The 23,520-nt window shown below is 50.5% G+C and overlaps 2 protein-coding genes and 1 long non-coding RNA gene across 5 annotated transcripts; 2 read left to right on the plus strand and 1 right to left on the minus strand.

Annotated features, from left to right (window-relative positions):
* The first annotated feature begins 535 nt into the window (after nt 1-535).
* MATCAP1 (microtubule associated tyrosine carboxypeptidase 1) lies at nt 536-18,004 on the plus strand. 3 transcript variants are annotated; one of them, XM_031615241.2, is made up of 7 exons: nt 536-1,012; nt 5,866-6,009; nt 14,134-14,266; nt 14,438-14,743; nt 15,705-15,802; nt 16,542-16,702; nt 17,190-18,004. In XM_031615241.2, exons 1-7 carry the CDS (start codon nt 572-574, stop codon nt 17,290-17,292), a joined length of 1,386 nt encoding a protein of 461 aa, XP_031471101.1. In that variant the 5' UTR covers nt 536-571; the 3' UTR covers nt 17,293-18,004. The 3 variants fall into 3 exon arrangements, with proteins under 3 accessions (XP_031471101.1, XP_031471099.1, XP_090005932.1); XM_031615239.2 differs by lacking the exon at nt 17,190-18,004 and having other exon boundaries at nt 16,542-17,070; XM_090149806.1 differs by lacking the exons at nt 536-1,012; nt 17,190-18,004 and adding an exon at nt 2,214-2,950 and having other exon boundaries at nt 16,542-17,070.
* LOC116243842 (uncharacterized) lies at nt 6,027-12,687 on the plus strand. Its single transcript, XR_016470826.1, has 3 exons — nt 6,027-9,250; nt 9,351-9,446; nt 11,866-12,687. It is a non-coding gene; the product is annotated as an uncharacterized LOC116243842 (long non-coding RNA).
* TMEM208 (transmembrane protein 208) lies at nt 17,966-23,293 on the minus strand. Its single transcript, XM_031615267.2, has 6 exons — nt 23,186-23,293; nt 22,998-23,093; nt 22,868-22,927; nt 22,657-22,793; nt 19,495-19,579; nt 17,966-18,439 (listed from the first exon to the last, which is right to left on the minus strand). Exons 1-6 carry the CDS (start codon nt 23,189-23,191, stop codon nt 18,302-18,304), a joined length of 522 nt encoding a protein of 173 aa, XP_031471127.1. The 5' UTR covers nt 23,192-23,293; the 3' UTR covers nt 17,966-18,301.
* Nucleotides 23,294-23,520: the final 227 nt, after the last annotated feature.

Consider the following 23,520-nt stretch of genomic DNA (forward strand, 5'->3'; position numbering starts at 1 on the left):
CCCCTCTCAGTCTTCTCTTCTCAAGGCTAAACAGACCCAGATCACTTAGTCTTTCCTCATAGGGGAGATGCTCCAGGCCCTTCACCATCTTTGTGGCTCTCCGCTGGACTCTTTCCAAGAGATCCCTGTCTTTTTTGTACTGAGGAGCCCAGAACTGGACACAGTACTCCAGATGAGGCCTTACCAGGGCAGAGTAGAGGGGGAGGATCACCTTCCTTGACCTGCTGGCCACGCTCTTTTTAATGCACCCCAGAATGCCATTGGCCTTTTTGGCCACAAGTGCACACTGCTGGCTCATGGCCAATTGCTGGCTCATGGCACATCAGGGCCACAACCACAGACGTGCCAAAATCAGGGGGCTGAGTCCACCACACGGACCGGCTCGAAACCATCACAGCCGGCATCCGCCATCTTCCCGCCGCCTCACACAGGGCGGGCGGGGCCCGGCGGGGCGGTGGGCGGGGCCTCCAGCCACGCGTCTCTCCCATTGGCTGCGAGACAGCGGGCGCGGCGCGGATTGGCTGCGCGCGTCGGCGTGAGGAGCAGCGGGGCCGCCGTCGCGCTGGAGGCGATGGTGCTGGACCCGGGGGCGGCGGGCGGGCAGGGCCGCGCGGGGCTGGACGCGCTGCCGGACCGCGATGGCTCCCGGCTGTGCTCGTGTCCCTCTCCACCGCCTCGCCCGACGGCGTCCGGTTCACCCCGTTGCCCGCGGGGGAGCCGGCGTTTGTCGGAAACCGGCGCCGGGATGCGGCGGAGCGGCAGCCGCGGGAGGATGCGGGCCGCCGCGTCGCTGCCTCACATCGCGCGCGGGGCGCGGGGCGAGGAGGGCGGCGGGGCCGGGAGGCGCAGCCCGTGTCTGCTCGTAGCGCTGCGGCCGCGCAACGTGGAGACCGAGAGGGAGCGGTTCTTCAGGGAGCGCTTCGCCTACGATCCGCAGTTCGAATACGCCGAGCCCGTGCCCGAGGCCGTGCTGGAGAAATACCGCGACGCCTCCGATCGCTTCGTGGCGCAGGTGAGGGCGGGTGGAGGAAGCCCGGATTGTGCGCAGCCTGCGGCAGCGGAGGGGATCGGCCCCTCTGTCTCCGTGCAGGACGGGAACAAACTGCAGAGCGTCCAGAGGACGGAGCGGAGCTGCGAGGGGCTGAGCGCATCCTATGGGAGCGGCTGAGGGAATGGGGCGGGTCGGTGTGGGGCTGCAGCCCTGACAGGAGGATGTGGGGTGGGTGAAGTTCAGCCTCTGCTCCCGGGTGACGGCGGTAGGGGAGAGGGATGGCCTCACGCTGCACTACGAGAGGGTCAGGTTGGGTGCTGGGAAGGCCTTTTTCTCCAAACAGGCAATGAGGCTTTGGAACAGCTGCCCGGGGAGGTGTTCAGGAAGCACCTTAATGTGGCAGTGAGGGACGTGGGTGTTGATTGGGCGATCTTAGAGGTCCTTGCCAACCTAAAGGGGCCTACAGGAAGGCAGGGGAAGGGCTCATTGTTATGGAGTGTAGTGAGACCACAAGATTTAGATTAGATGTTAGGAAGAACCTCGTTACTCAGGCCTTGGCACAGGCTGCCTATAGAGGCTGCGGATGCCCCATCCATGAAGGTGTTCAGGGCCAGGCTGGATGGGGCCCTAGGAAGCCTGACGTGTGGGAATTGTCACCCCTTGGGACTGGGTGGGCTTTAATGTCTCTTCCCACCTGACTGGTCTATGATAAAGTTTGATCCATGATCCATTATCTTGGCTCTGAGATCAGCAGCCACCACTAAGGCCGGCCAGGCTGAAGCTGCAGCACATGCCATGCATAGAGGCACCCCTCTGGCGTGCTCCTCGCCCTGGCTGCTGCTGTGTGACCTTGCTTATCACCTTCTGGGTTGTCTGTTGCTTTGTTTTGTTTTGCTTGTCTAAGCTGTCCTTTAATTACATGTTCAACATACACCTTCTGTAGCTGATAAGAGAGTGACTCCTGGGGCTGGATCAAACTCCATGCCTCAAACTGTCTACAGACCTACAGCCATGGTTGGGAGCTGGCAGGGAACCTTTGCACTGTTGTTTTAGAACTGACACACAAAGAACTGAAACATCTGGCTGGCTTCATGCAAAGCAGCCCTCAGCCTGCATCCTGCTGGCTGAGCCTGGTTTGTTTTTTGGAAAGTGTAAAGGTTGTCCTGCGTGGCAGCACCCTTAACCCATAATTATCAGCAAGCACGGTGGGTGGCAGGTAGGTTGTAGGCTCTTCTTACAGCAGTCTGTGTCTTTTTCATCATCACTTCAGTTGCTTTATAAGCTACTGAAATATTCCTGGCTGTTCTCTGCCACAGGCAGTAATCACAAATGAATGGCAGCAAATGGAGAGCATTGGGTCATCAGAGCAGGAGGCTCGATGCTCTGCCTGCACACAGCAGCCACATCACCTCTTGCTTCCTACTTCTTTAGAGGACTGTTACCCACATTGTTTGGTCTCTGTAAATAACTTTCCAAGCATCTAGGCATTTCCAGTGCTGTTCCTGCTACACCTCTGCCCCAGTTAAACTGGTGCCAGCAATGCTGTTTCAGGGGAGATGGTTGGATTCCTGTAATGACCTTGGTGTGGCTTTTCTTTCACTCCTTCCTTTGCTTAAGTGTGTTTGGGTCTCTGACTAATGCACTAAATTGAATTGTGCAGAGCTACTTCCCCACTTCTCTTCTGGTACAGCTGGCTTGCAGTGCTCTCAAATGGGAATAATTGAAATTATTTGTCTCTGTGCATTACTTGGAATGAAATTAACTGTTCATAAACAGCGTGACTGTTCTCATCTTGTTCTTACACCCACTGCAAGAGATATTAGTATTAAATATTTCTACCTACCTTTACAAGTTCTCTGTCTGTGTAATGTATCTTGGGAGAACTACTTCTGCCTTCTCAGTGAAGCACAGCATGTAGCAGTCAAGAGTGAGAGCTGTGGAGAGGTACTTCATGTGGAGGTGAGTGCTCAGGTGAAGGGAAAAGGGACAGGAACCTGGCAGCTGTGGTGGCAGTGGTCCTTTGCTGGCACCCTGCACTCAGCACCTTGTACTGATTTAACATCTTGGTGCAAGAGCAGACAAACCAAAATCAGTTCCCTGTCCTTATTTTTTTGTGTTTTGAGATTGATGCCCCCTTCAGTTCTGCTGAATCAGCTGGTCTGTGTTGTGGTTTGTTTTCTGGTGGTTTGTTGTTGGTGGGCTTTTTGTTGTTGTTGTTGGGGTTGTGGGTTATCTTGGTTTGGTTTTGGATTCTTGGTTTGTTTCTGCTGTTTTAATTGGGGGCTGTTGTTGTTTGGAGGGTTTTGATGTTTTTGTTTTGTTTTGCTCTTTGTTTTTCTTTGCTTTTGGTTTTGTTTTTAGAGGAGTTTGGAGTCTGTTGGTTTATTTCCTTTTCCTATAGAAACAGGAAAAAATCAGAAGGCTACTTCTAGCCCCTCTATGGCTTATGCTATTAGAGATCAAGAAGACTGTTGGCAGCCCAGTTCCTTGGAGGCATAAGAACAGCATCAAGGCAGGGCTTGGAGCACAGCTTGAGTGTTTGTTGTCCCTTGACACGTGGCCTCTGGGCTGAGCTGGTGACAGGCTCCTGCTCCCAGCCCAGCCAGGTCACTGACCGGGCAGGAAGGGTTGATGTGAGCTCAGCAGCTTCTCACAGAGCAGATGTGCTATCTTAGGAATGTTGCTGTCTGTGACTTGTCTGCAAGTTGCAGTAGTACATGCCCCTTTTTTCAGCTTTGCGCACCATCTGCACTCAGTTCCTCTTTGCCTGCTGCTTGCCATCTAAGGGAGTGGGGGACAAAGTTTCACAGTGAGTAAACAAAGGTGATAAGAGGGAGTGGGTCCTTTTCTTCTGCGAGCCAACAGGAGGGGCCTTGGTGGCTCTCCCACATTCAGTTCAGTGCCTGTCTGGTGGCTGCTGCAGGACTGAGCTGATGCAAGAGCACGTGCTAAGGTCATCCTGGTCATTAGCTCCTTCGAGAGGCAAAAGGAGAGCAAACCTCCCCAAGGGGAGAGCAGGTGTCAGATGTTAGAAGCAAGTAAGCTTCAGTAGGGAGGAAGAAGGAATGTAACCTCTGCAGGGCTCCAGCTGGTAGCTTCATTAGTTAGCTAGGTTTTACTGTGATAGGAGAAAGGGCAATCTGTTCCTGGGCTCAGGGGGCTTTCTTGCAGCCTCCACTGCTCCCTGACAGGTGTGCATATGGAGGAGGCCTCAGATAATACAGACCTGAGGTCTGATCCACAAAATCAGCTCCCACACTCAGTGTGAACTTGGCCTCTTGTTTGTGTGTGGTGTGAGGTTCAGTGCAAGTTGGTGGAGTGGAACTAATGCAGTGAAGAGGCAAGTCCTGACACTTGGAGTAAGAGCTTTAGCAAGGACGCTGCCAAAGAGCATAAGTGCCAGCCAGTCTGTTGTTAACTGTGTAACTATGTAATTTTAGTTCCCTGCTGAAGCCATGTATTGTGGTGCATAGCCTGACTTGTTTGTGCAGTCAGCCCAAGTGTGCTGAACTCTTTTCCAGACTGTGAAATACCTGTGTTCAGCATATGTCGTCCCTCTTGCAGTAGGCAGGGGTCCCCTCAGGGACTGAACTTGCTGAAACAACATCAGTTGGATGACAAAGAGGATGACCGAGCTCAGGAGGAACAGGTAAAATGCACACAGCTCAGCAGTAGCATTTTGTCCTGCAGCAGCAGGTGAGCAGGCATCTTGAAGGCAGGTTTCCAGATGCAGTAAAACTGCTGAAAGACTCCAAAACAACTGCAAAGGAGTGGTTGTAGTCACCCGGATTGGAGTGTGTATTAATAAACAGACTAGAGAGGGTTATTGCTTGCAGATGACTTCAGTGCATACTCACTTTAGGGAAAGAAAATGCTAATCAGTGCTCATATAAAGGGTAACATTAACAAAATAGCACGTGCTGCTTTTGTTCACGTGCTGTTATTGCAGTATCATGATTGTGCTGAGAGCCTGGAAGAAGCAGCACTGCTGCCCAAGGAAATGCTCTCTGTGGGAGCTTTACTGCAGGGCATGCTCGTGTGCTGAGAGGGAGCACATTTGCACTCCTGACTCTTTCATGTCCTGAGTGCTGTGTTGAAATTGTTGTTTCTACAGAAATTCTCCAAAGCAGATGTGGTGGCCAGTGAAGAACAAACATCTTGAGCCTCATGGTGGTTTTAACAACTTCCTCACCTCTTTTTGAAATTCTCTGCAGCTGATTCATACCAATTCTGTTGTCCTGAGCTATCAGAGCACAACGAAGATCTCTTCTGTAGCTCCAGAATGACCAGTCGTGAACCCGTTCTATTTTCATACTTGCTACTTTCGTGCCAGGCCAGAAGATGTCCTGTGCCAGGAGCTGTGCTGTATCAACTGCCTTCTGGGCTGTGAGTTCCTGAAACCAATCCAGTGTTGCAATAAGAAACTAATAAGCAAGTTGATAAGATTTGCAAACACTTAAGTTTGAAAGAAGAAGTGAAAGCAGAGAAGATGAAAACAATCATGGCTTTAGCATCTAGAGGCAGCGTGCTACGTACACTGAGGCTGTTTCACTTCTGGTTTGCCCACTTCTGCAAATAAACACTCGTGAGGATTAGTGGGACAATAAAACGAAGACAGTGTGTGCCATGGGCCATGCTGACTGTGTTATGTATTGATCTATCCTGGTACTCAGCTGCCAACAAGACATTCCATTTTTCTCCCACAGAAACGTCTCACCTCACAGGCGCTTGACACTAAATAGTTTTTTGAACCCTTTATCAGGGATTTCCTCAGCTGGGTTCTGTTACACCTGGGAGTTTTGGTACTGTAGAAGATGGCACTTGAGAGTGGAGAAGGTATTCTGACTGACACTTCATTTCTATGTGTGTGACAGGCCATTAGGATCATTCATGCCGTCCTGGAGAAGTATGGGACCTATGAGAGCTTCGAAGTTGCCACTGGTGGGAGACTGCTGAGCAAGTGCCAGATCTGGTCTGTTATCCGAAAGTACATGCAGAAGGAAGGCTGCGCAGGGGAGGTAATCATTGTCCTTGGTTGTTTTTTTTTTTTAATCTTTCATTAAATAAATGTGCAAAATATTTTTCTGCTTTGCTCTTGTTCAGCGAAGCATCAGTTCTGATAACAGAGTTGAATTAATAAGTGTTTTGGATACAAAGAAGAAACATACTTGCTGGGGGAAAGAAGCCTGAGAGATTCACGTCTCAGCACAGGAGTTAAAGCAGTATCTGAGACCTGAGTTTGTAGATGAGGATTCTGTAAACAAACTTGGTGGCAGTTTTGTTTGCAAAAGTATTTCACAAAGGCATTCAGCAATCCTCTGCACTGCTGTGTTGCTTTTACAGACACTGAGCTCATTCTGAGCAGCTTCTTCAGGCCACTTGTGGCTCCCAGAAGAGGCCAGCACAGTGTAAGAGCCTGGATATGGGTTGGGCAAACGTGGTACAGCTATAGGATTTCTTTTTGACCTGGCCATTGCCTGATACACACGCAAGGCCAGTGTGTTTTGTGCAGCTTTTGGAAAGCTGAGAGCAGGAGCAGCACCTCTTTGCACAGAGCCACATGCAGAGAGTGGAGCAGCAGAGAGGGCTGCACCAGCAGCTGCCCTATGTGTTCCTGAAGCTGGCTTGTACAAAATAGCAGGGCTTGGAGCAGGAAAGAATGAAGGGAAGAAAATCTGCCTTTCTCTTTTGCCTTGCAGTAAATTGCTCTGCTTTTCTGCTCTGAACTGTGGCTTCCTTCTGTCTCTGGCACAGCTCCTGGCTTGCAGTCCTGCAGTTAGGAAGCAGGTGCTAGTGCCCCACCGATTTGCCTGCATTTCTCATTCCAGAAATGCCTCCCTTCTAAACTAAGGGAGCTAAGCTTAAGGAGAAGAGCTGCTGCTTGTCTACGTGGACAGGCACACAGGGCTGAGGCTATTTTGCTGTGTCCATGAGGTATCAATTACCATTGGGATGAATAACCTATTTCTGCTAGCAGTGGTATGGCAGAAATCTGTGGCAGCTGGGTTCATTCGCATATTCAAAAGCAGAGTGGGGGCAGAGATTTCCGGCTTTTCTTTGGCACATGCTGGGTTATGGTGCTTTCAAACTCTACTCTGAGGTTTTAAGACTAGAAACTACCTTGTTAAGATGACACTAGTGGTAAACCAGCTGTGTGGGATGGAGGGTGGAAAGTTCATAGCATCTCTTACCACTTCTTGCTGCGCATCCTGAGCTGCTTTCTGGGGGTGCCTGTTGGGTGCAAGCCTGGGTCTGGTGAAGCAGGAGGGATTTTCAGCTGCCTTCCTGAATTTAGCCAAATAACCCTCCCTTCCAAACAGCTCAGAACTCCTGCTGCTCTCTAACAGTGGAATTGCAAGGAACTGAGCCAAAAATCTGGAAGATTTAAATAAGCAGTATAAATGCATTCCTTCCTTTCTTGTTGTTTACCTCTTGGTTCCTGCCCGTCAGGAGCACTGTGCCTTTCTCTCTCATCTCAAAATCACAGTGAAAAAGTAGAAACAAAACATATCTGTGGTCTCTGCCTGCTGAGTTGTACTGCTGATGCCAGTGTCACAGCTGCTTGGTTGGAAAGCTGCTCTCCTTCTGCACAACAGAGCTCACTGGGATTATAAAGCAGGGTGAGGAGTCTGAGGATTTATCTGTATTACAAGAGTGATTCTTGGCAGCTGGATGTTCACAGGGAAGAGGGATGCCCCATGGCTTTGCGTAAGGGGCTTTCTCCTATTCCTGCCTACGGCATATTTGCCAAACACTTCCATGGCCCCAGATCCAAGTGGTGAGAAGTATTTCTGGACCAATTGTGTTCTATCCCTTAATTTGATTAATTGATTGAATTCAGCTGTTGTATTCTTCTTTGTTAATCTAAAACATATTGAGCTCTACCTAGGCAGAAAGACTTATTTTCTTAGCTGTTAGTCCAGCCCTGTATAATTTTTCCTTTGTTCAAGGGATCTAAGGGTTCAATTATTATGTTTGTACTTTGGAGTGTAAGGTATGTGGCTTATATATATATATTTTTGAAACTTTTGATAAGTGCTTTTAAAACCATTCAATAATCAGTTTATGAATCACCAGCCACTACAGACTGTTGAGTTTCTTTGGGGAAGGAAAAAGGGAAATGTTTCACCTGTGCTTTGTGTAGCAAACGTTGTCAAACTTTGCTTCTGGTACTGGACAAAAACTTGCTGCCATTTCTGCACCCTGCTGAGGAACAGAGCAGCTTCACTGAGCCACCTCCCCTCCCCCCCCTTCCCTCCACCTGTGTATCTGTTTGCTGTCTTCTTTCTGCTGTACCCTGTCTGTTCTTCACTGCTGTTTGCTTTTTCTGTTGCTGCTTTTGTGTTGCTCACTAATCATGATGGGTTTCTTACAAAAAGAAACTCTATCTCATGGGGCCCCACAGGTTTCTGAGCTGCCAGGCACTGCGTCGCTGCAAGCACCCTCTGGTTCTCCCATCACCTTTGCTGCAGTGTTGCTTTGACAGGGTGCAGGAGGCACCGTGATCCAGAGGGGTCAGTATGGATTTTCCTGACACAGTTCTCAGCCCTGCAGTAGTTTCTCCATCAGACCTGGAAGAGCACAGAGCCGGGCTGTGCCACACTGCTGCAACTCCAGACAGCTCCCACGCCGGTTTGACCTATGCTACAGACTTCTAGGCATTGGGAGCAGCCCAGAAACCTCATGGTGTTGCTTATTTGTGGGCTGGGGATGCAGTGTGGGCTGTTGGTCTGCAGCTGAGGAAAATAGTCAAAAGCTTGTCTCTGATGTGGCCAAAATGTTTGCAAGGGGCTGTGGGTGTAGAAGCATGGCTGCTGCTTTCCCTGCCTTGCTGGGCTGTGAGGTGACTGCAGACCTTCAGCTACAACCCCTGCAGCAACCAGAAACGTAAAATCAAAACTTGTGCTGCTTCTTTCCAGCTAACCAGCAAGTAAACAGCACTTTAGGGAATACAAAAACAGAGTTCACTGACCCAAGTGAAGTCCCAGGACAAATACTTGTGCAGCATTTAGATGAGCCTTTCCAAAACTTGCCAAGAAGATGGTTATTTGGGAACATGGTAGGAAAGTCACTTCAGTGCACCAGCAATCTGAGCTGCCTGCAAATGGGCAGGGCTGGTGGCACTGGCTGCCAAGGAGATGTCAGTGCAGAGTGCTCCTTTTGTGTCCCCATCCCTGGCACTTGAGGTATGGAGGGATGGTCTGAGCTGTGATGAAGGCAGGATGCCAGTTTCCAGCACCCCAGGGAGCATGTTTATGGGTAAGTATTTGCACTGCAGTGAACTTTGCATATTCAAGAGTTTCTTTGTTGTAGTCCAAGCTGCAGGTTCTGAGGCTTTTCTGGTTCTGTTCTGGCTCAGGGCTGAGGTGATGCTGCTGGAGCTCAGATGCCTGCTTACCATTATTCATGGATTTCCCAGCTGCTCAGTTTGCACTAAAGAAACCTCTGACCGTTGGTAAGTACTGTGTAGTAATTCAGGCATTGTGAAATGTTCTTAAATAATGCTGGCTAGTGTGTCCTCAGGTTCTGGCAGCAGTGCTAGCCTGGCCCATCCCACCACACCCTGCCAGTACAGAGCAGATGCACACACTGCTGTCACTGCTTCTGGGAGGCCTTGGCCCCATCAGCATGCTCTGCTTCTTCCCACAGTTCTTAGGGAGCTCTTTTCTCTGTCATTACACCCACAAATTGGACAGACTGCTCAATGGACCACAGGAATGTGCTGGAGTTTGTGCTTAAAGTTTGGGCACTCTGTGAAACACTGGTGATGGGAATTGCACTGACCTTGCAAGGATCTGTGCTTTCCAATGGAAGCATCAGGTTTCAGTGCCAACTGCTGAATCCAGAAACGTGCTGTGGGCAGTGCAACATGAGCAATCAAGCTGCAGTCTCCCCTGGAGATATGCAGAATTGTACCCAGAGAGTTGTCTTTGCATGGAGCAGTTCTTGGAGCTTCTGTCTTATGAGAACAAAACACCATCATTGCACTGTCAAACAAATACATTTCCTGTCCAGCCTGCTCAGAAGACCTTCACCCTTTTCCCCTCAACATCACATGGCCTTCTGCCTCTGCAGTGTAGTGTCTTCTACTCCAGAGCCATTGTAAACCTCCCACAGCAGGTTGCACAGTTCATTGATGTTCTTTGTCCTGAATCTGCTTCCTAATCACTTCACTTGATGTTATCTATCTATTGATCTTTCTTGTATAAAAAAAAATAGATTCCGTTTCACATAGTTGGGTTCAGTGTTGTCTTTATCTTTTCTTTACCAAAAGAGAAGAAAAAAATAAGCAAGTGCCTTCTGTGCCTGGTGGTTACCTTGTGCCTACACATAAAAGATTACCCCAGGACCCCTTGTACAGTGATCTGATAGGGTTGCCAAGCCCAGTGATGATTGACTTGTGCTACAGTATAAATCCAGAGAAAGTGATTTAGCTCTCAACCTTTTAAACAGAGTGCTCTGTCACAGGTATTTTTTACAGTTTATTAAAGCTGAGGTATTTCTCTCTGTGGGTCTCCTGAAGAGGGACTTTGTGCAAAAAGGGACCTCCCTGACCAAGATCGACCCTGGCAGCACACCTAGATGGCAGCAGGGGTAAGGCCTTGTTAGGCATCCCTGGGGGTGCCACCCCCATCCAGCAAAGTCCTGCTTGAGCAGGGTGTACAATCAATAAGTGTACAGAATTTTAGGCTAAGAGAGATTATTGCAATAGAAAGAAAATAACTAGAAAATGCTTACCAATGTTGTAGGCTTGCAATATTCTTCACAAGAAGTGATCTCCAGGAAGGGATCCTTCCTCAATGGCAGTCAGCACTTAAATGGGTCTAGGAGAGGTGGAGCCGGGCTCCACTCCTTCTGGTAGCACAGGTGAATTGCCTTCACCTGTCCTCCTGTGGCTGACTCATTGCTTGCCTCAGGTGGTCAGTCAGAGGTTCAGGCCATGATTCAGCAGTTCCCATACAGCAGGGAATACTCACTTCCTTGGCTAGCATGCAGCTTCTTCACCACTGAGCAGAACCCCGGTGTTCAGAATGCCTTTTTCCCACTGATAGAGTGCATCAGAATGAATCAGAACATGGTTTAGAAACCAGGGCTGTATGAAGAAGCAATATAATCTGCAGCTGGTCTGAGGGATGCTTTTTGCCTTTGGGTAAAATACAAGAGGAGAAAATCCATAGGCCCTGTGTCACTCCTGTGGTCAGCAGTGGGAGAAAAATGTCTGAACTTCCAGCAAATCCATTCCTATCAAGTAAGGAGCAACCTGTGCTGCAGGTGAAAGAGTTGCTTTCTTCAGCAAGGCAGCAGAGGAAGAAGCCACAGACAGATCAGGTTATCGTAAGGCTGGCTAGTTTTCTTTGGTAGTGGGGATGAAGGTACAGACAGGAAGGGAGAGTTGGCTGTCATCAGAACAGCAGAGTTGGTCTGCATGGAGCACTGACCTCAGTAATTTGATTCATGTAGTTGAACTCTTGGGTTTATGCAATATCTCTCTCACTTGCGTGGGTGTTCTTACAGTGTTGTTTTCACAGTCAGCTTTTCAAATACTGAAACTTGAGCCATTCAGGGGATGCCAAGTGAGCAACACCCTCCCAAAAGCTGCCAGCTGGGATAACCCCAGTGAAGCAGTTCCCAGTGGAACAGACATTAGAGGGGACATAGAAAACCACTGAATACAAGTCATTGTCCTTGAGGAATTTGCCATAGCATGGACAATTGGGCAGTGATTATTTACTTTTTAAGCAGGCTGATGGAAAGCAGGTATAAGTGAGAACATTTATGCTAGGGAAGGGGTTATCTTTTCTACAACTACCCTGTATCTCATATCCTAAATTCCAACCTCCTCGTGGTTTGTTTGTTTTTCTTTTTTCCTATAGGGACAACTAAGAGTGACAGGGCAGCAAGATGTTGTCCCAGCCAGCCAAGCACTGTGTGTTAGATGATGTCCTTGAAATTGAGCCCCACACACTGACACAGCGCATCAAGTCCTGCGTTCCCTGGAGCAGCTCTAGGTCAAGCAGCAGAGGACTGTCACAGGAGTTCAGGCACTAGTTCTGTGCTGAAGAACACAGCAGTGGCTTTGAAGGAGCAGGAGGAGTACTATGACAATGAAATGCATTTTTGTCTTTGTTTTAAGTTCTCTTTTATTTTCCCTTCCCCTCCCAGGTTCCAGGATTTCAGCCTCAGCTGTTTTCATTTGGGATTGCAATGATTGTTGTGTTCATGTCACACCAAGTTGATATAATGGATAGGAATTAGTTAAAATAATACCAAAGTTTGGCTCCTATGTGGCTCCTCCTTTCTGCTTATGTGAAACTGTCTCCAGTTTTCAGCCACCTCTCCTAAAATCTGCAGGACTAAGCTCATCGGGGTCCCAGGTCAGGATTTGTGCCTTAGGCTGAGGTTGGAGCAGTGACCTCTGAGTGCTGGCTGGATGTGGGGAGGGGCAGTGGAAGGGCAACTTTTATTTATTTTGAATTGCTTTCTGGAACAGAAGTAAAGTTGAAGGGATGTGCACATTAAAAGTAAAGTGGCAAGTCTTTTCTCTGTGTCTTTCATATATGTGATCCAGTTAAAGCATTGCCACGTAAGTCTTCTTATGCTGTTAATTTGCCCAGTAGTCAGTGTTGCTCTGTTATGTTGCACTTCTGGCTTTAATGAACAGCTTTGTACAATAATAAATCTGGGTTTAAAACAAACTGATTTAGTCTCCTCTCTTTTTTTAAAAGAAAAAGAGATAAAAGCTATAATGTAGCAGTAAATCTGTGCTTCAGTTTGGGCTGTGCTAGCAATTTTGCAGTGAAACCTGAGAAGCGTCAAGGCGATGTCTTGCTTGGGATTACAATGTTGTCAGGTTTCTGCTTTTCAACCTGGACAGTTTCAGCTATGAAACAGATGGTTTTTAGAATTCACACACACGTGGCAGAGGGATTTTTGGGGTATGTGCCAACGCAGACACCTGTGTACTTGGCTATATGGAGTTTGGTTCTTTATGTCACAGGAGAGGCACAAGATCCACCTCCAGGATGGTTTAGAGAGCAATCATGCTGATGAGAGCTATTTCTTTCTGTGTAAAGGTGTTTACCAATTGTGCTATTAATCACAGCTGACAAATGCCCAGGTGGGAAGCATGGCTATATGTGTGTGGCTGGCAGCTCTTGCTGCGTGTTGGATGGATCTGTTCTTGTTGCTCTTTTATTGAAGAGTTAAAAGTGACAATAAAAAGGAGATGAAGATGTGAAAGTGGAGCTAGGTTCCCTTGTGAGGTATTTTTGGCAGGTGCCCATAAGTAGGACACATTACAAAGCAGATAAAGCCCTACAAGAAACATTTCCATTGCTGTGCATGCAGTGCTCAAGAAATGGTTGAAAGGCTCTGTTGGAGCAAAGTGATTATTACTCCATTTCCTATGGTATTGCATTGGTAGACTGTAGCTACAGAAGTAGGAATGATGTAGTCATGTGTGGTGGCACGCTGATGCTGCTTGTGCAAATCTGCTGTGCTCTGCCCTCAGCTGTGTGCACAGCACTTTCCCAGCTTTGGGTTTTAGGGAGGTTATCCATCTGCCTTGGTCCTGCAGCACACTGAGAGCTGTCTGCAGCTGGAGAGAAGCTGGGGGTGGGCTGTGCAGCCAGCTTCCCCAGAGCCTGCTCAGATTTTGTGGTTGTGATTAGCTGAAAGGAGCTACTTCGTGTTGGGCTCCAGGCCCATCCTGCTACATCTCAGGGGGCAGTGACCACCCAACCCTGCTCAGCCATGTGACCATCACCATGTGTGTCTCCTCTCTGCAAGCCCACAGAGTGGATGTGGTTTGGCTTTCCCAGGGTGCAGGAAATATGTTAGGGCAAGCATTTCACCAAATCTCTGAAAAACAGGATGCTTGAGGTTGAGAGGTATCTTAGAGGCCATCGGGTTCGACTCTCTACTCAAACACCCACCTGGAGCAGGCAGGTCATCCATTTCCTCATCAGTTCAAGGAAGCCTCCTGGTATCTCTAGTTCTGACATATTTCCTCTCTGGATTGGAATAGTTGTATTGTGTTTCTTTCAGACATTTTGAAGGGTTGCCCAAAGTACCATCTGCTGGTCCTGAGCCAGTGAAAGATCGCTAACATGGCTGCTTGCCTCCTCCTCTCTCCTCTGCAGGTGGTGGTGCAGCTCACAGATGATCTCCTGTCGCAGGCCGTGATGATGGTGGAGGACAGCCGGCCAACGCTGGCCATCAACCTGTCTGGAGCCCGGCAGTTCTGGCTGGAGGGCATGCTGCGCCATGAGATAGGTCAGTGCAGCAATGGGGGACCGTGGGCAGAGCAGGGAGGATGCTGAGCATCCTCAGTGGCCGTTGTCATGAGGACATGGGGGTAGCAGGCAGGATTATTGCAGTAGGGTTGAGATTTTTGATGCTCACCAAGTTGTCCCCAGCTGACGATGCTTGCTGTTGTCTCCTCAGGCACCCACTACATCCGTGGGGTGAACAACACCCGCCAGCCCTGGCACAGCTCGGAGGGCCGCAAGCAGTACAGCCTGAAGCCTGCCAACCCCACAGAGGAAGGTTTGGCCAGCCTGCACAGTGTCCTCTTCCGCAAGCAGCCCTTCCTCTGGCGTGCAGCCTTGCTCTACTACACCATTGAGCGGGCCAGCCGCCTCTCCTTCTCCGCGCTCTTCCAGGACCTGGAGCAGTACGTCCAGGATGCTGGCATCCGGTGGGAGTACTGTGTGCGGGCCAAGCGGGGCCAGACTGACACCTCTCAGCCAGGTACAAAGCCTTCAAGGTTTCGGAGGGATTTTTGTATTTCAGTGCATGCATTCTGCTGCTGGGTGGCTTTGCCATCACCAGCCAGAGTCCTTCCACGCAATGGCTCCGCTGCTCTCTCATCCTCCTCGTCCCCAACTCTGCTTTCATATAGATTTACACTTCCCTTTGTGGTATATTTTTCAACACCCAGCTGCCCCATCACCTCTCTGGCTGCTGTCCATCAGGCAGGGATGGATGAGGCATGTGGAGCCCTGTGGCATCATCCCAGTCTGATGGATCTTAGCCCTTCCTTGCACAGCCTCTCAAGGAGCCAAAGGAGAAAAAATATAAGAATTTTGAGGATGCACTTAGATCCTAGCATTTAAAAAAAAAGCAATCACAAAGCATGGGGAGACCTTATTACTCTCTTCCAGTGCCTGAAAGGTGCTTACAGTGAGAGTGGGGTAGGTCTCTTCTCACTGGTGACAGGTGACAAGACTAGGGGAAATGGCCTCATGTTGCACCAAGGTAAGTTTAGGTTGGACATTAGGAAACACTTCTTTACAGAAAGGGTGGTTAAACATTGGAATAGGCTCCCCAGGGAGGTGTTTGAGATGTGTTTAAGAGCCGTTTGGATGTGGTGCTTGGAGATATGATTTAGCAGAGGGTTGTTAGAGTTAGGGTACTATGGTTAGGCTGCAGTTGGACTTGATGATCCTCGAGGTCCCTTCCAACCTGAGTAATTCTGTGATTCTATGATGAAAATGGTGAGGGAGTCCAGTGCCTGTCCCTTTTTCCTAAGGGCTGGGGAACGGAGTCTTGCTGCACTCTGCCCAGGCTTCTCCCTGGTGTAGGACCCCAAGGCTGGCTCTGCTCATTCTCCGACTCTTTTCCTTCCTGCCAGCCCCAATACATTTGGGAAGATAGGGTTTATCCTGGAGTCATCTCCTGGTGTTTCCCAGGCCCCCTCTCTCTTTTCCAGGCTGCTTCAGTAAGGACCAGGTGTACCTGGATGGGATTCTCCGCATCCTGCGACATCGGCAGACAATCGACTTCCCATTGCTGGCTGCTCTTGGAAAGGTAACAGCCTGGGGTCACAGCTCAAGCTCCACACTGGCAAGGGGCTTTCTGGTTTTGGGCAGTCAGGTGTGCTGTCCTGGTGAGAGCAAATAGGATTTTTCCTGGGGCACCAAGACACTACATCACCGACACTACGGTCTCACCTTCTGTCCAGACAGCAGCATCAAGCATCAGTATACAGGCAGCCCATGTGCAGGCAGCTCTGCATGTAGCACCAGCAGGGACAGAGCACTATGAGGAGCCCTTTCTGCTTTGCCTTCCTTCTGCCCAGAAATAGTCAGATTTTATGGTCAGCCTGCACTACAAACGCAGTCTTGGCTCCAGCTCTGTGAGGCCATCTCATTTCCTTCCACATCTCCCCTCACCAACCCCTGTACATAGGGGCACAGCTCTTCATGTTTGGTCTCTGGCTCCTCTTTTGCTGTACCCACCCTACTATGACCCAAAGCTCAGGTGCAGGGATCACCAGCTTCTCCTGTCTACCTGTTTTCCCAAAGCTGAGACCTGGCTCAGCCAAATACTTGCCCTACAGGCATTTTTGCCTCCACAGATGTTTTTTTTCTCTCCCATGTCTTTCTTTCAAAACTTACCTCAAGCCTTCGTTTCCATCCCTTGGCAGTCCATGGTCCCATTTGGGTACTGTGAGTGTAGAAAACCCAACCAGGCAGGCAAAGAGGGTCGCAGGGGGATGGAACCCCTTCACCTGGACATGCTGATCTATCCCTTTGCTTCCCACCAGGTCTCCTATGAAGATGTGAACCGCCTGAAGAAATTTGGCGTCCTGGAGAAGGCTCGCATCCCCCATTTCATGCAGGACCTGGAGCGGTACATGAAGCAGCTCGACCACATTGTCACCACCAACCAGCTGGATGAACAGGAGCTGGAGGAGCTGCTGCCTGAGTGAGCAGCACTGTGCACCCCACGGCTGCCCCACGTGCCTCAGTGCATCCTGCCAGCACTCAGCTGATGCTGGCTCTATTTATTCAGTATTTATTGGGGCTGTCAGGCCGGTTTTTGCCTGAAGGAGATGGCACAGCTCGGGCTTTTGCCCAGGAGGCTGATGTGCATGTACTGCTGTGCAGGGTAGCACAGCTGAGATGGTCAGTGTGGTTGTTGTTGATTTCGCCCCTGCCCAGGTCCGTGCATTTTGGGGAACGCTGCTACTCCGCGTGGTTTTGGGGAAATGAGGGTTTGGAGGGAGCAAGGGCAGAGCCTAGGAGCTGCACCAGTCCTGCAACAGTGCAGGAGGCTGTGGTGGGCTGGTTGCAATGGGGAAAGCATGGCAGGATCCTCAAGGTTCCAAGTGGTGCTCTCCTCATGTCCTCCCTGAGGGGCAGGAGGGACTTCAGTCCTCCCAAAGAACGACCTCTGCTCTCCCTGCTTCTAGATACCTGCCCTGTCATTGCAGACCGTGCAGACCTACAAGTAAACACGACTGCACCCCAAATACGTGCTCTGCCAGGCATCAAGGCACAAAGGACTCGGGGTAGGGATCTGGCTTGATGTTACGAAAAAAAGTGTAATAAAACCCATGTAATGGAAACTAAGTGTGGACCAAACCTTATGGACAGCATCAAGTGCAAAAGCCAGGCTGGTGCCACTGGCACTAACCACACAGCTCACTCACATGGGCAAAGCTGCATGCTGCTGAGCTGGTGCATCAGGAAGGGGTCACCAGTGTGCAAAACCACCTAGTGAGCAGGAACAAGAAGAATAAATTAAAGTAGGCAACAGCAGGTGTTGCCTTGAGCTGTGTGTGGTTTCTAACATGGAATCTCTGCCACAGTCACAGCACCTCAGCTATGCTATCTGTGGGGGAGCTTTTACAAAACAAAAAGATTTGCTTTTCAATTCTGTTGGAACCTTTCATCTGACTGAGCTCTCCTAAGGGTAGCACAGGCCAATTTGAGCCCAGGCTAAATCCCAAATGCTCTACGTTGGGCTGCACATGCAGTTTGTAGCTCCTCCAGTTGCTGCAGGCCCAACAGAACTCACAGGGCAGCTGAAGCCCCTGCAGACTGGTTGCTGGCAACAGGCAGCACAGCACAGAGCAACCTAGGGAAGGGATGAGATGACTCAGCCTGGGGATTTGGCTTCCATGTAGCCCAGGCTCCCACAAACATGCTGTTGTTTTTCACCACTGCCCTCCGTGAGCACCCCTCTATGAACACACTGCCAGCGTGGCCGATTAGACTCTGCTCTTTAATATATTTCCTCCAGCATTGCAATCCTCACCTTTGAACGCGATACAGCACTACTTTAGAAAGGTATTTACACACATCCCAGCATAACCCCCTACTTGTCATCACGAGGAGCAAGGCCTCGACTGGCACTAAGAACCAACCAAGGGAAGTCTCTTGCAGCCTTCATCTTGGAATGGCAGCAATGACAGAGGGCAACATAGATACTGCGATGCTTTCTGATTGGCTTCAGTCGCATCCCTGATGAGATAACAGCATGGAAATGAGAGACAGCATTAACCTATCTCCTCAGCCAAGGCTAGAAGCGCTTCATCTGGCGGCGTTCCTGGCGGCGCTGCTTCTTCTCGTTTGGCTCCTGAGTGGGGGCTGAAGATTCAGCTGTAAACCAGGGCCCCAGGATGTTCACCCAAAGGAGGTAGAGAGCACGGCCCGGAGCCTGCAAAACACGTGTGGAAGCAAAGTCGGTCGTTCTGGATGTGATTTTGGCAGGTTAGGGTGGGCTGGTCCTACAGAGGAAACCAAAGGAGCTGGAAAACATCTACAGGCTGGGTCAGGGACGTCACAAGATCCACTGAAATCAAAGGCGGTGGCGGACACCCAAAATAAATGGCCTGATTTCACAGAATTCAGGAACCTGCATACATTTCTGGGAACACAGCACTTAAGACTTCATACGTGGAAATCGTAGCATCAGTTCTGAATTACCCAGAAAGATCTGACTTCCTGGCTGTTCTGCCTGTCCCTTCTTCAGAAACAAAATCACATTTCTCCGAAGGAAAAAAACACGATCCATATGGTGTGCAGGGGAGCCAGAGCCGAGGCTGCCCCCTGCCAGAGCTGGGTAGGAACTAACCTGTGGGTAAGGATGAAAACAAGATACTTTCTGCTGTTCCAAGATTACCTACTGGAGATATACTCCAGGCAACTCTGGTGTAATATTATTTTAATTGCCTGGAGATTTGGGTTTTTCATCCTTTTGTAAAAGCAGCTCTAGCTGGAGGAGCATGAGAAACACTTCAGGAGTAGAAAGCACCTGGTGTTAAGGGGAATGAAAGCCTGCAGTTTGTTCTACTCAGTGCCATGGGGTCCTGCAGTTCCCAGCCTCAGTCAGTGCTGGTGAATGACTGAGGAATCCAAACAAGAAGAAACAGTCTGTTTGTCACAGTCACAAAAAGGCAAAGAAAACAGCTCTTATGCACAAAGGCAGCTTTCATCTGCTCCATGGTTCCTGTTGCTGTCTCACAGGACCAGGGGGAAAGGTCAAGGCCAACCTAGTTTTTGCACGGTTCACCATGAGACTGACCCAGAAGGATCAGGACTTTTTTTTCTTATATTTTTACAAGGTTTTATGAGAAAATTTTTTCTTTATCGGGAAAAAAGTTTCAGCCTGAAACAGGACACTTTGAGATGAAATGGATAAATGATATCCTCCGTTCTGAAGATGGGGAAGGACAGACTATTCAGAGCAACAATAACAACTGCAGGGCTTACCAAGAGCCAGAAGTACCAGACGTAGAGTGAGAAGCAGCTCAGAACCTGGACCATTGCTGTCAGCAGGATCACATCCTTGAGGTGCCTGAGGGAAGGAAAGCAGTACATGAACCTCCCCATTCCAGCCCCCACCAAAACCACCAGCTCCTCGGCCAGCCTGAGGCACTGCTGAGAGTGAGGGGAGCATTGTCAGAACCAACACACAAGCAGATATTTGGTTTTCCAACACAAAGGAGTGCCGGGATGGGTTAGAAAAATGCCAGCTCTTTCATTCCCACTGAACCATTATCAGAGCAGCAATCCCTACCATCCCTAGGGTGGACAGAGCGTTGGATAGGAGGTGCACTCCTGCACTGCAGGGAATGCAGGGGAGAGGATGGTTCCTGCCCTGAAGGAGCTGTGCCACAAAGAGGAAGATTTAGAAGTGAGCAGGATGTGCACCATCAGAGACAAAAGGGAGATGGACAGGATATTCTCTGTATCACAGCTGGAAGAGCCTCAGCCCAGCACCACAGAAGAGAAGCAGGCACTGCCCACCTCCACAGTGGAGGTAAGTGCAGCTTCAGGAGAATGGAAGCTGGTGACTTCTGGCACCAAGAGGAAAACACCTGCCCAATCTAAGGGCTTACACTCAAAATAGGTTCCCCACGGTCATCACTGATGAGCAGTCATTGTTCCTACAAGCAAAGAAATGGGTACAGCTAACCCTAATCAAAACAAGAGCACCAGGAAGAAGTGGTGAGCCATGGCAGTGAGTGACACCCTGCTGCAGACGACAGGAGGCTGTATACTAACACACAGAGGGTAGGACATTAAAAAGATGAGCTGGAGATGCATGTGCAGTTGCAAGGCCGTGAGATGGCTCGCATGACTGCAGTGTTGCAGTGGAGGGATGCAGGCTTTTTAAGGATTGTGTGGGAAGAGGAGGGGGGGCTCCTTTATGGGAGCACAGCTGGAGCACACACAGCTGTGCCTGGAGATAGATGAAGAGCTAACCAAGAGTTTATGGGTTAAAATTACAGAGAAGACAGGTACAGGTGATGTTACAGTGCGTGTCTGCTACAGGCCATCTGACCAGCAAGAACAACCACATTAAAGATAAGGCAGTCATGGGTCCTTGGGGCAAAGGTGAATGGTGTCATGGACTTCATTAGGATTGTTTTCAGTGGGTGTAGGGGGGGGTGATCCTTCCTCTCTGCTCAGCACTGCTGAGGCACACCTGGGTATTGGGCCCGGTTCTGGGCTCTGAAGTGCAGGAAAAACACGGAGAGATTGGGGAGAGTCCAGCAAAGGCCCACAAAGATGATGAAAGGACTAGAGCACCTCTCCTGTAAGTAAAGGCTGAGAGAGCTGGGACTGTTCAGCCTGGTGAAGGCTCAGGGGGATCCCATCGATGACCATAAATACCTGAAGGAAGAGCGCAAAGGAGACAGAGCCAGCATCTATCCAGAACACAAGAGATTCCCTCTGAACATCAGGAAGCTATCAGAGTGACCAAGCAACGGGACAGGCTGTCCAGGCAGGCTGTGGAGTGAGGCTCCTTGGAGATCTTCCAAGCCACCTGGACATGGTGCTGGGCACAGCTCTGGGTGACCCTGCTGGAGCAGGGGGGGCACCAGGTTACCTCCAGAGGTCCCTTCGACAACCTCAACCACTCTGAGATTCTGCAATTCATATCAGAAACAATTTTACACTGGGACGCTGTCACCACACCAAGAACTCAAGAAACTGCAGAACCTGCCATTAACAGTGCCATGATGAGACAGGGGTTCCAAAATTTAGTGTATCACCGGCACAAATCACACGGGGACAACCAAACTGCACCCAGCACTCCAAGATACCAACAAGCCCCTACATCAGCCTTCCAAAAGCCCAGTAGGTGAAGCCCAGCAGTGCCATCACACGCAAGCAGCCAGCGTGATTTGTTGCCTGATATATCCCAAGAGCATCTCCCACAGCTAGGATGCTCAAGGTGACATCAAACTTCCTTATTTTCATTAATCAGCTGTCTCGTATCGTGTTTCCACAAAAAAAGTATCCAAAAATATTTTATATTTCTGCAGTTGTTCATGAGAGCCAAAAGAAACGGTGTAAAAACACCCTGCTGCCAAGCAGAAACAAGAAGTCATATAGGATGAACAGGGTGTAACACACCTGGCTCAGAAGTTGTACTAGAAATAATTCCCTCTTTTTCAGCCTGCCTTCCCCCTGTGACTGAGTCTCCTACATCACACATTTCAGTTATTGTGCTAAATGTAGAAAATGCACTTCTTGAGAAGCAAAACCACAGCAGATGGGAGCTGATGGTGTGCAGAGAGAACAGGTCCTGAGCTGCACAAGTCAGTTTGCCTGATGTCCCCGTTCACCTGCTGGCTGCAGAAATGAAGCTTCTGTTAAAAACAAAGAAACAAGCAATAACAAATCAATTCAAACTGCCTGAAGAAGGCTGCGGGGTGAATCATTGCAGCCTTCAGGACCTAAAGGGAGCCTATAAACAGGAGGGGAATCAACTCTTTGAAAGGGCAGATAACTGCAGGACAAGGGGAAATGGATTTAAGTTGAGGGAGGGCAGATTTAGGCTGGATGTCAGGGGGAAGTTCTGTACTATGAGAGTGGTGAGGTGCTGGAACAGCTGCCCAGAGAGGCTGTGGATGCCCCGTCCATCCCTGGAGGTGTTCAAGGCCGGGTTGGATGGGGCCCTGGGCAGCCTGGGCTGCTATGAAATGTGGAGGTTGGTGGCCCTGCCTGCAGCAGGGGGTTGGATCTTCGTGATCCTTGTGGTCCCTTCCAACCCAAAACCATTCGACGGTTCTATGAATTCGTGCTCCTTCCAGAAAGATGTGAAACCAAGCTGCTCCCCTGGGCAGACACCACCTCGACTGTGAGATCAGAAGCTGCAACAGCACACCTGTATCATCATCTCTTCTTTCCTCAACATCACTAAGCAGGAATTCCCCAAGCAAGGAAAAGACAGCGGCGTCAGCACCAGGAAGGCTGAACGGGCACCGTGCACGACTACAGAAGGGCCAAAGCAAGGAGGTTTACAGCCCGGAAACCGGATTAGCGTCGAGGCAGCCCGGCTCAGACACGAGAAGTGGGGCACGCTCCGGGCTGGGGCTGCAGGCCCCGCTCACCTGGGCTGGTGCGGGTGAGGACACTCACTCTGCCATCCCCTGCTCCATGTTCAGGTCGATCCCGCCGTCCGCGAGGCTGCCGTCATCCGCGAACGCCGGCCGTGCCATGGAGCTCATGGAGCGGTAGCTGGCGCCGTACACCGCCGAGCTGAACGCGAACGCCAGCTGCCGCGACAAACGGGAAGCGTGAGACGCCGAGCGGCCGGCCAGGGAGCCGGGTTGGGGCTGTAAGCACTCACCCACGTCCACGCGGAGGCGGTTGAGTAGAACACGAGCAGGTTGATCACGGCGTACACGGCCTGCGGGACACGAGGGCGCCGTCAGCCCGGCGCCGCCAGCCCGGCCCCGCGCCCGCCCCCCGCCACTCACGGAAGCCCCGACGATGATGCGGAGGTAAAAGCGCAGCGTCTCGCGGTTCTCCTCGAAGATCTGCTTCTTGCCCTTGGTGCCCGCCTTCCCTTTGGGCTGCGGGGCCGAGACAGGCGGTCAGCACCGCACCGCACCGCTCTCCTCCTCCCTTTTCCCCTTCCCTTTCCCCTCCCTGCCCCGCCGCTCACCGCCATGGCCGCTCCGCTCCGCGCTGCCCCTTCCGGCTCCGCCCGCGGGGCGGGGATGGAGGCTTTCGCTTCGGGGATTGGGGCTATCGGTGCCTTCCGAGAGCGGGGAGGAGCTGCCCGACGTGGGGGTCACGGTGCCTCGGGGTGTCCCGGAGCCGCGGGGTTGGGTGCTGAGGTTCGGCGGGGTTGGCATCGCTGCCCCGCAGCCCCGTCCTTGGGCACCGCGGTGCTCCTGAGGCTGTTCCCAGCCTCCTTCCCAGCTCCTCCGCCCTGCAGCGGGAATCACGGAACCACAGAATCGGTCCGGTTGGACCTTGAAGATCGTCGAGTCCAAC

Source organism: Phasianus colchicus, chromosome 13, assembly GCF_987193195.1.
Source record: "Phasianus colchicus chromosome 13, bPhaCol1.hap1.1, whole genome shotgun sequence".
Classification (NCBI taxonomy): Eukaryota; Metazoa; Chordata; class Aves; order Galliformes; family Phasianidae; genus Phasianus; species Phasianus colchicus.

Excerpts from the sequence above, each read along its gene's own strand:
- MATCAP1 (XM_031615241.2), top strand. The coding sequence starts at position 572 with ATGGTGCTGGACCCGGGGGCGGCGGGCGGGCAGGGCCGCGCGGGGCTG. Across the intron at positions 14,267-14,437 it reads CATGCTGCGCCATGAGATAG|GCACCCACTACATCCGTGGG; the intron begins GTCAGTGCAGCA and ends TTGTCTCCTCAG. Across the intron at positions 15,803-16,541 it reads TGCTGGCTGCTCTTGGAAAG|GTCTCCTATGAAGATGTGAA; the intron begins GTAACAGCCTGG and ends GCTTCCCACCAG.
- TMEM208 (XM_031615267.2), bottom strand. Across the intron at positions 22,794-22,867 it reads CCGCCTCCGCGTGGACGTGG|CTGGCGTTCGCGTTCAGCTC; the intron begins GTGAGTGCTTAC and ends TTGTCGCGGCAG. Across the intron at positions 19,580-22,656 it reads ATGGAGCAGGGGATGGCAGA|GCACCTCAAGGATGTGATCC; the intron begins GTGAGTGTCCTC and ends TCCTTCCCTCAG.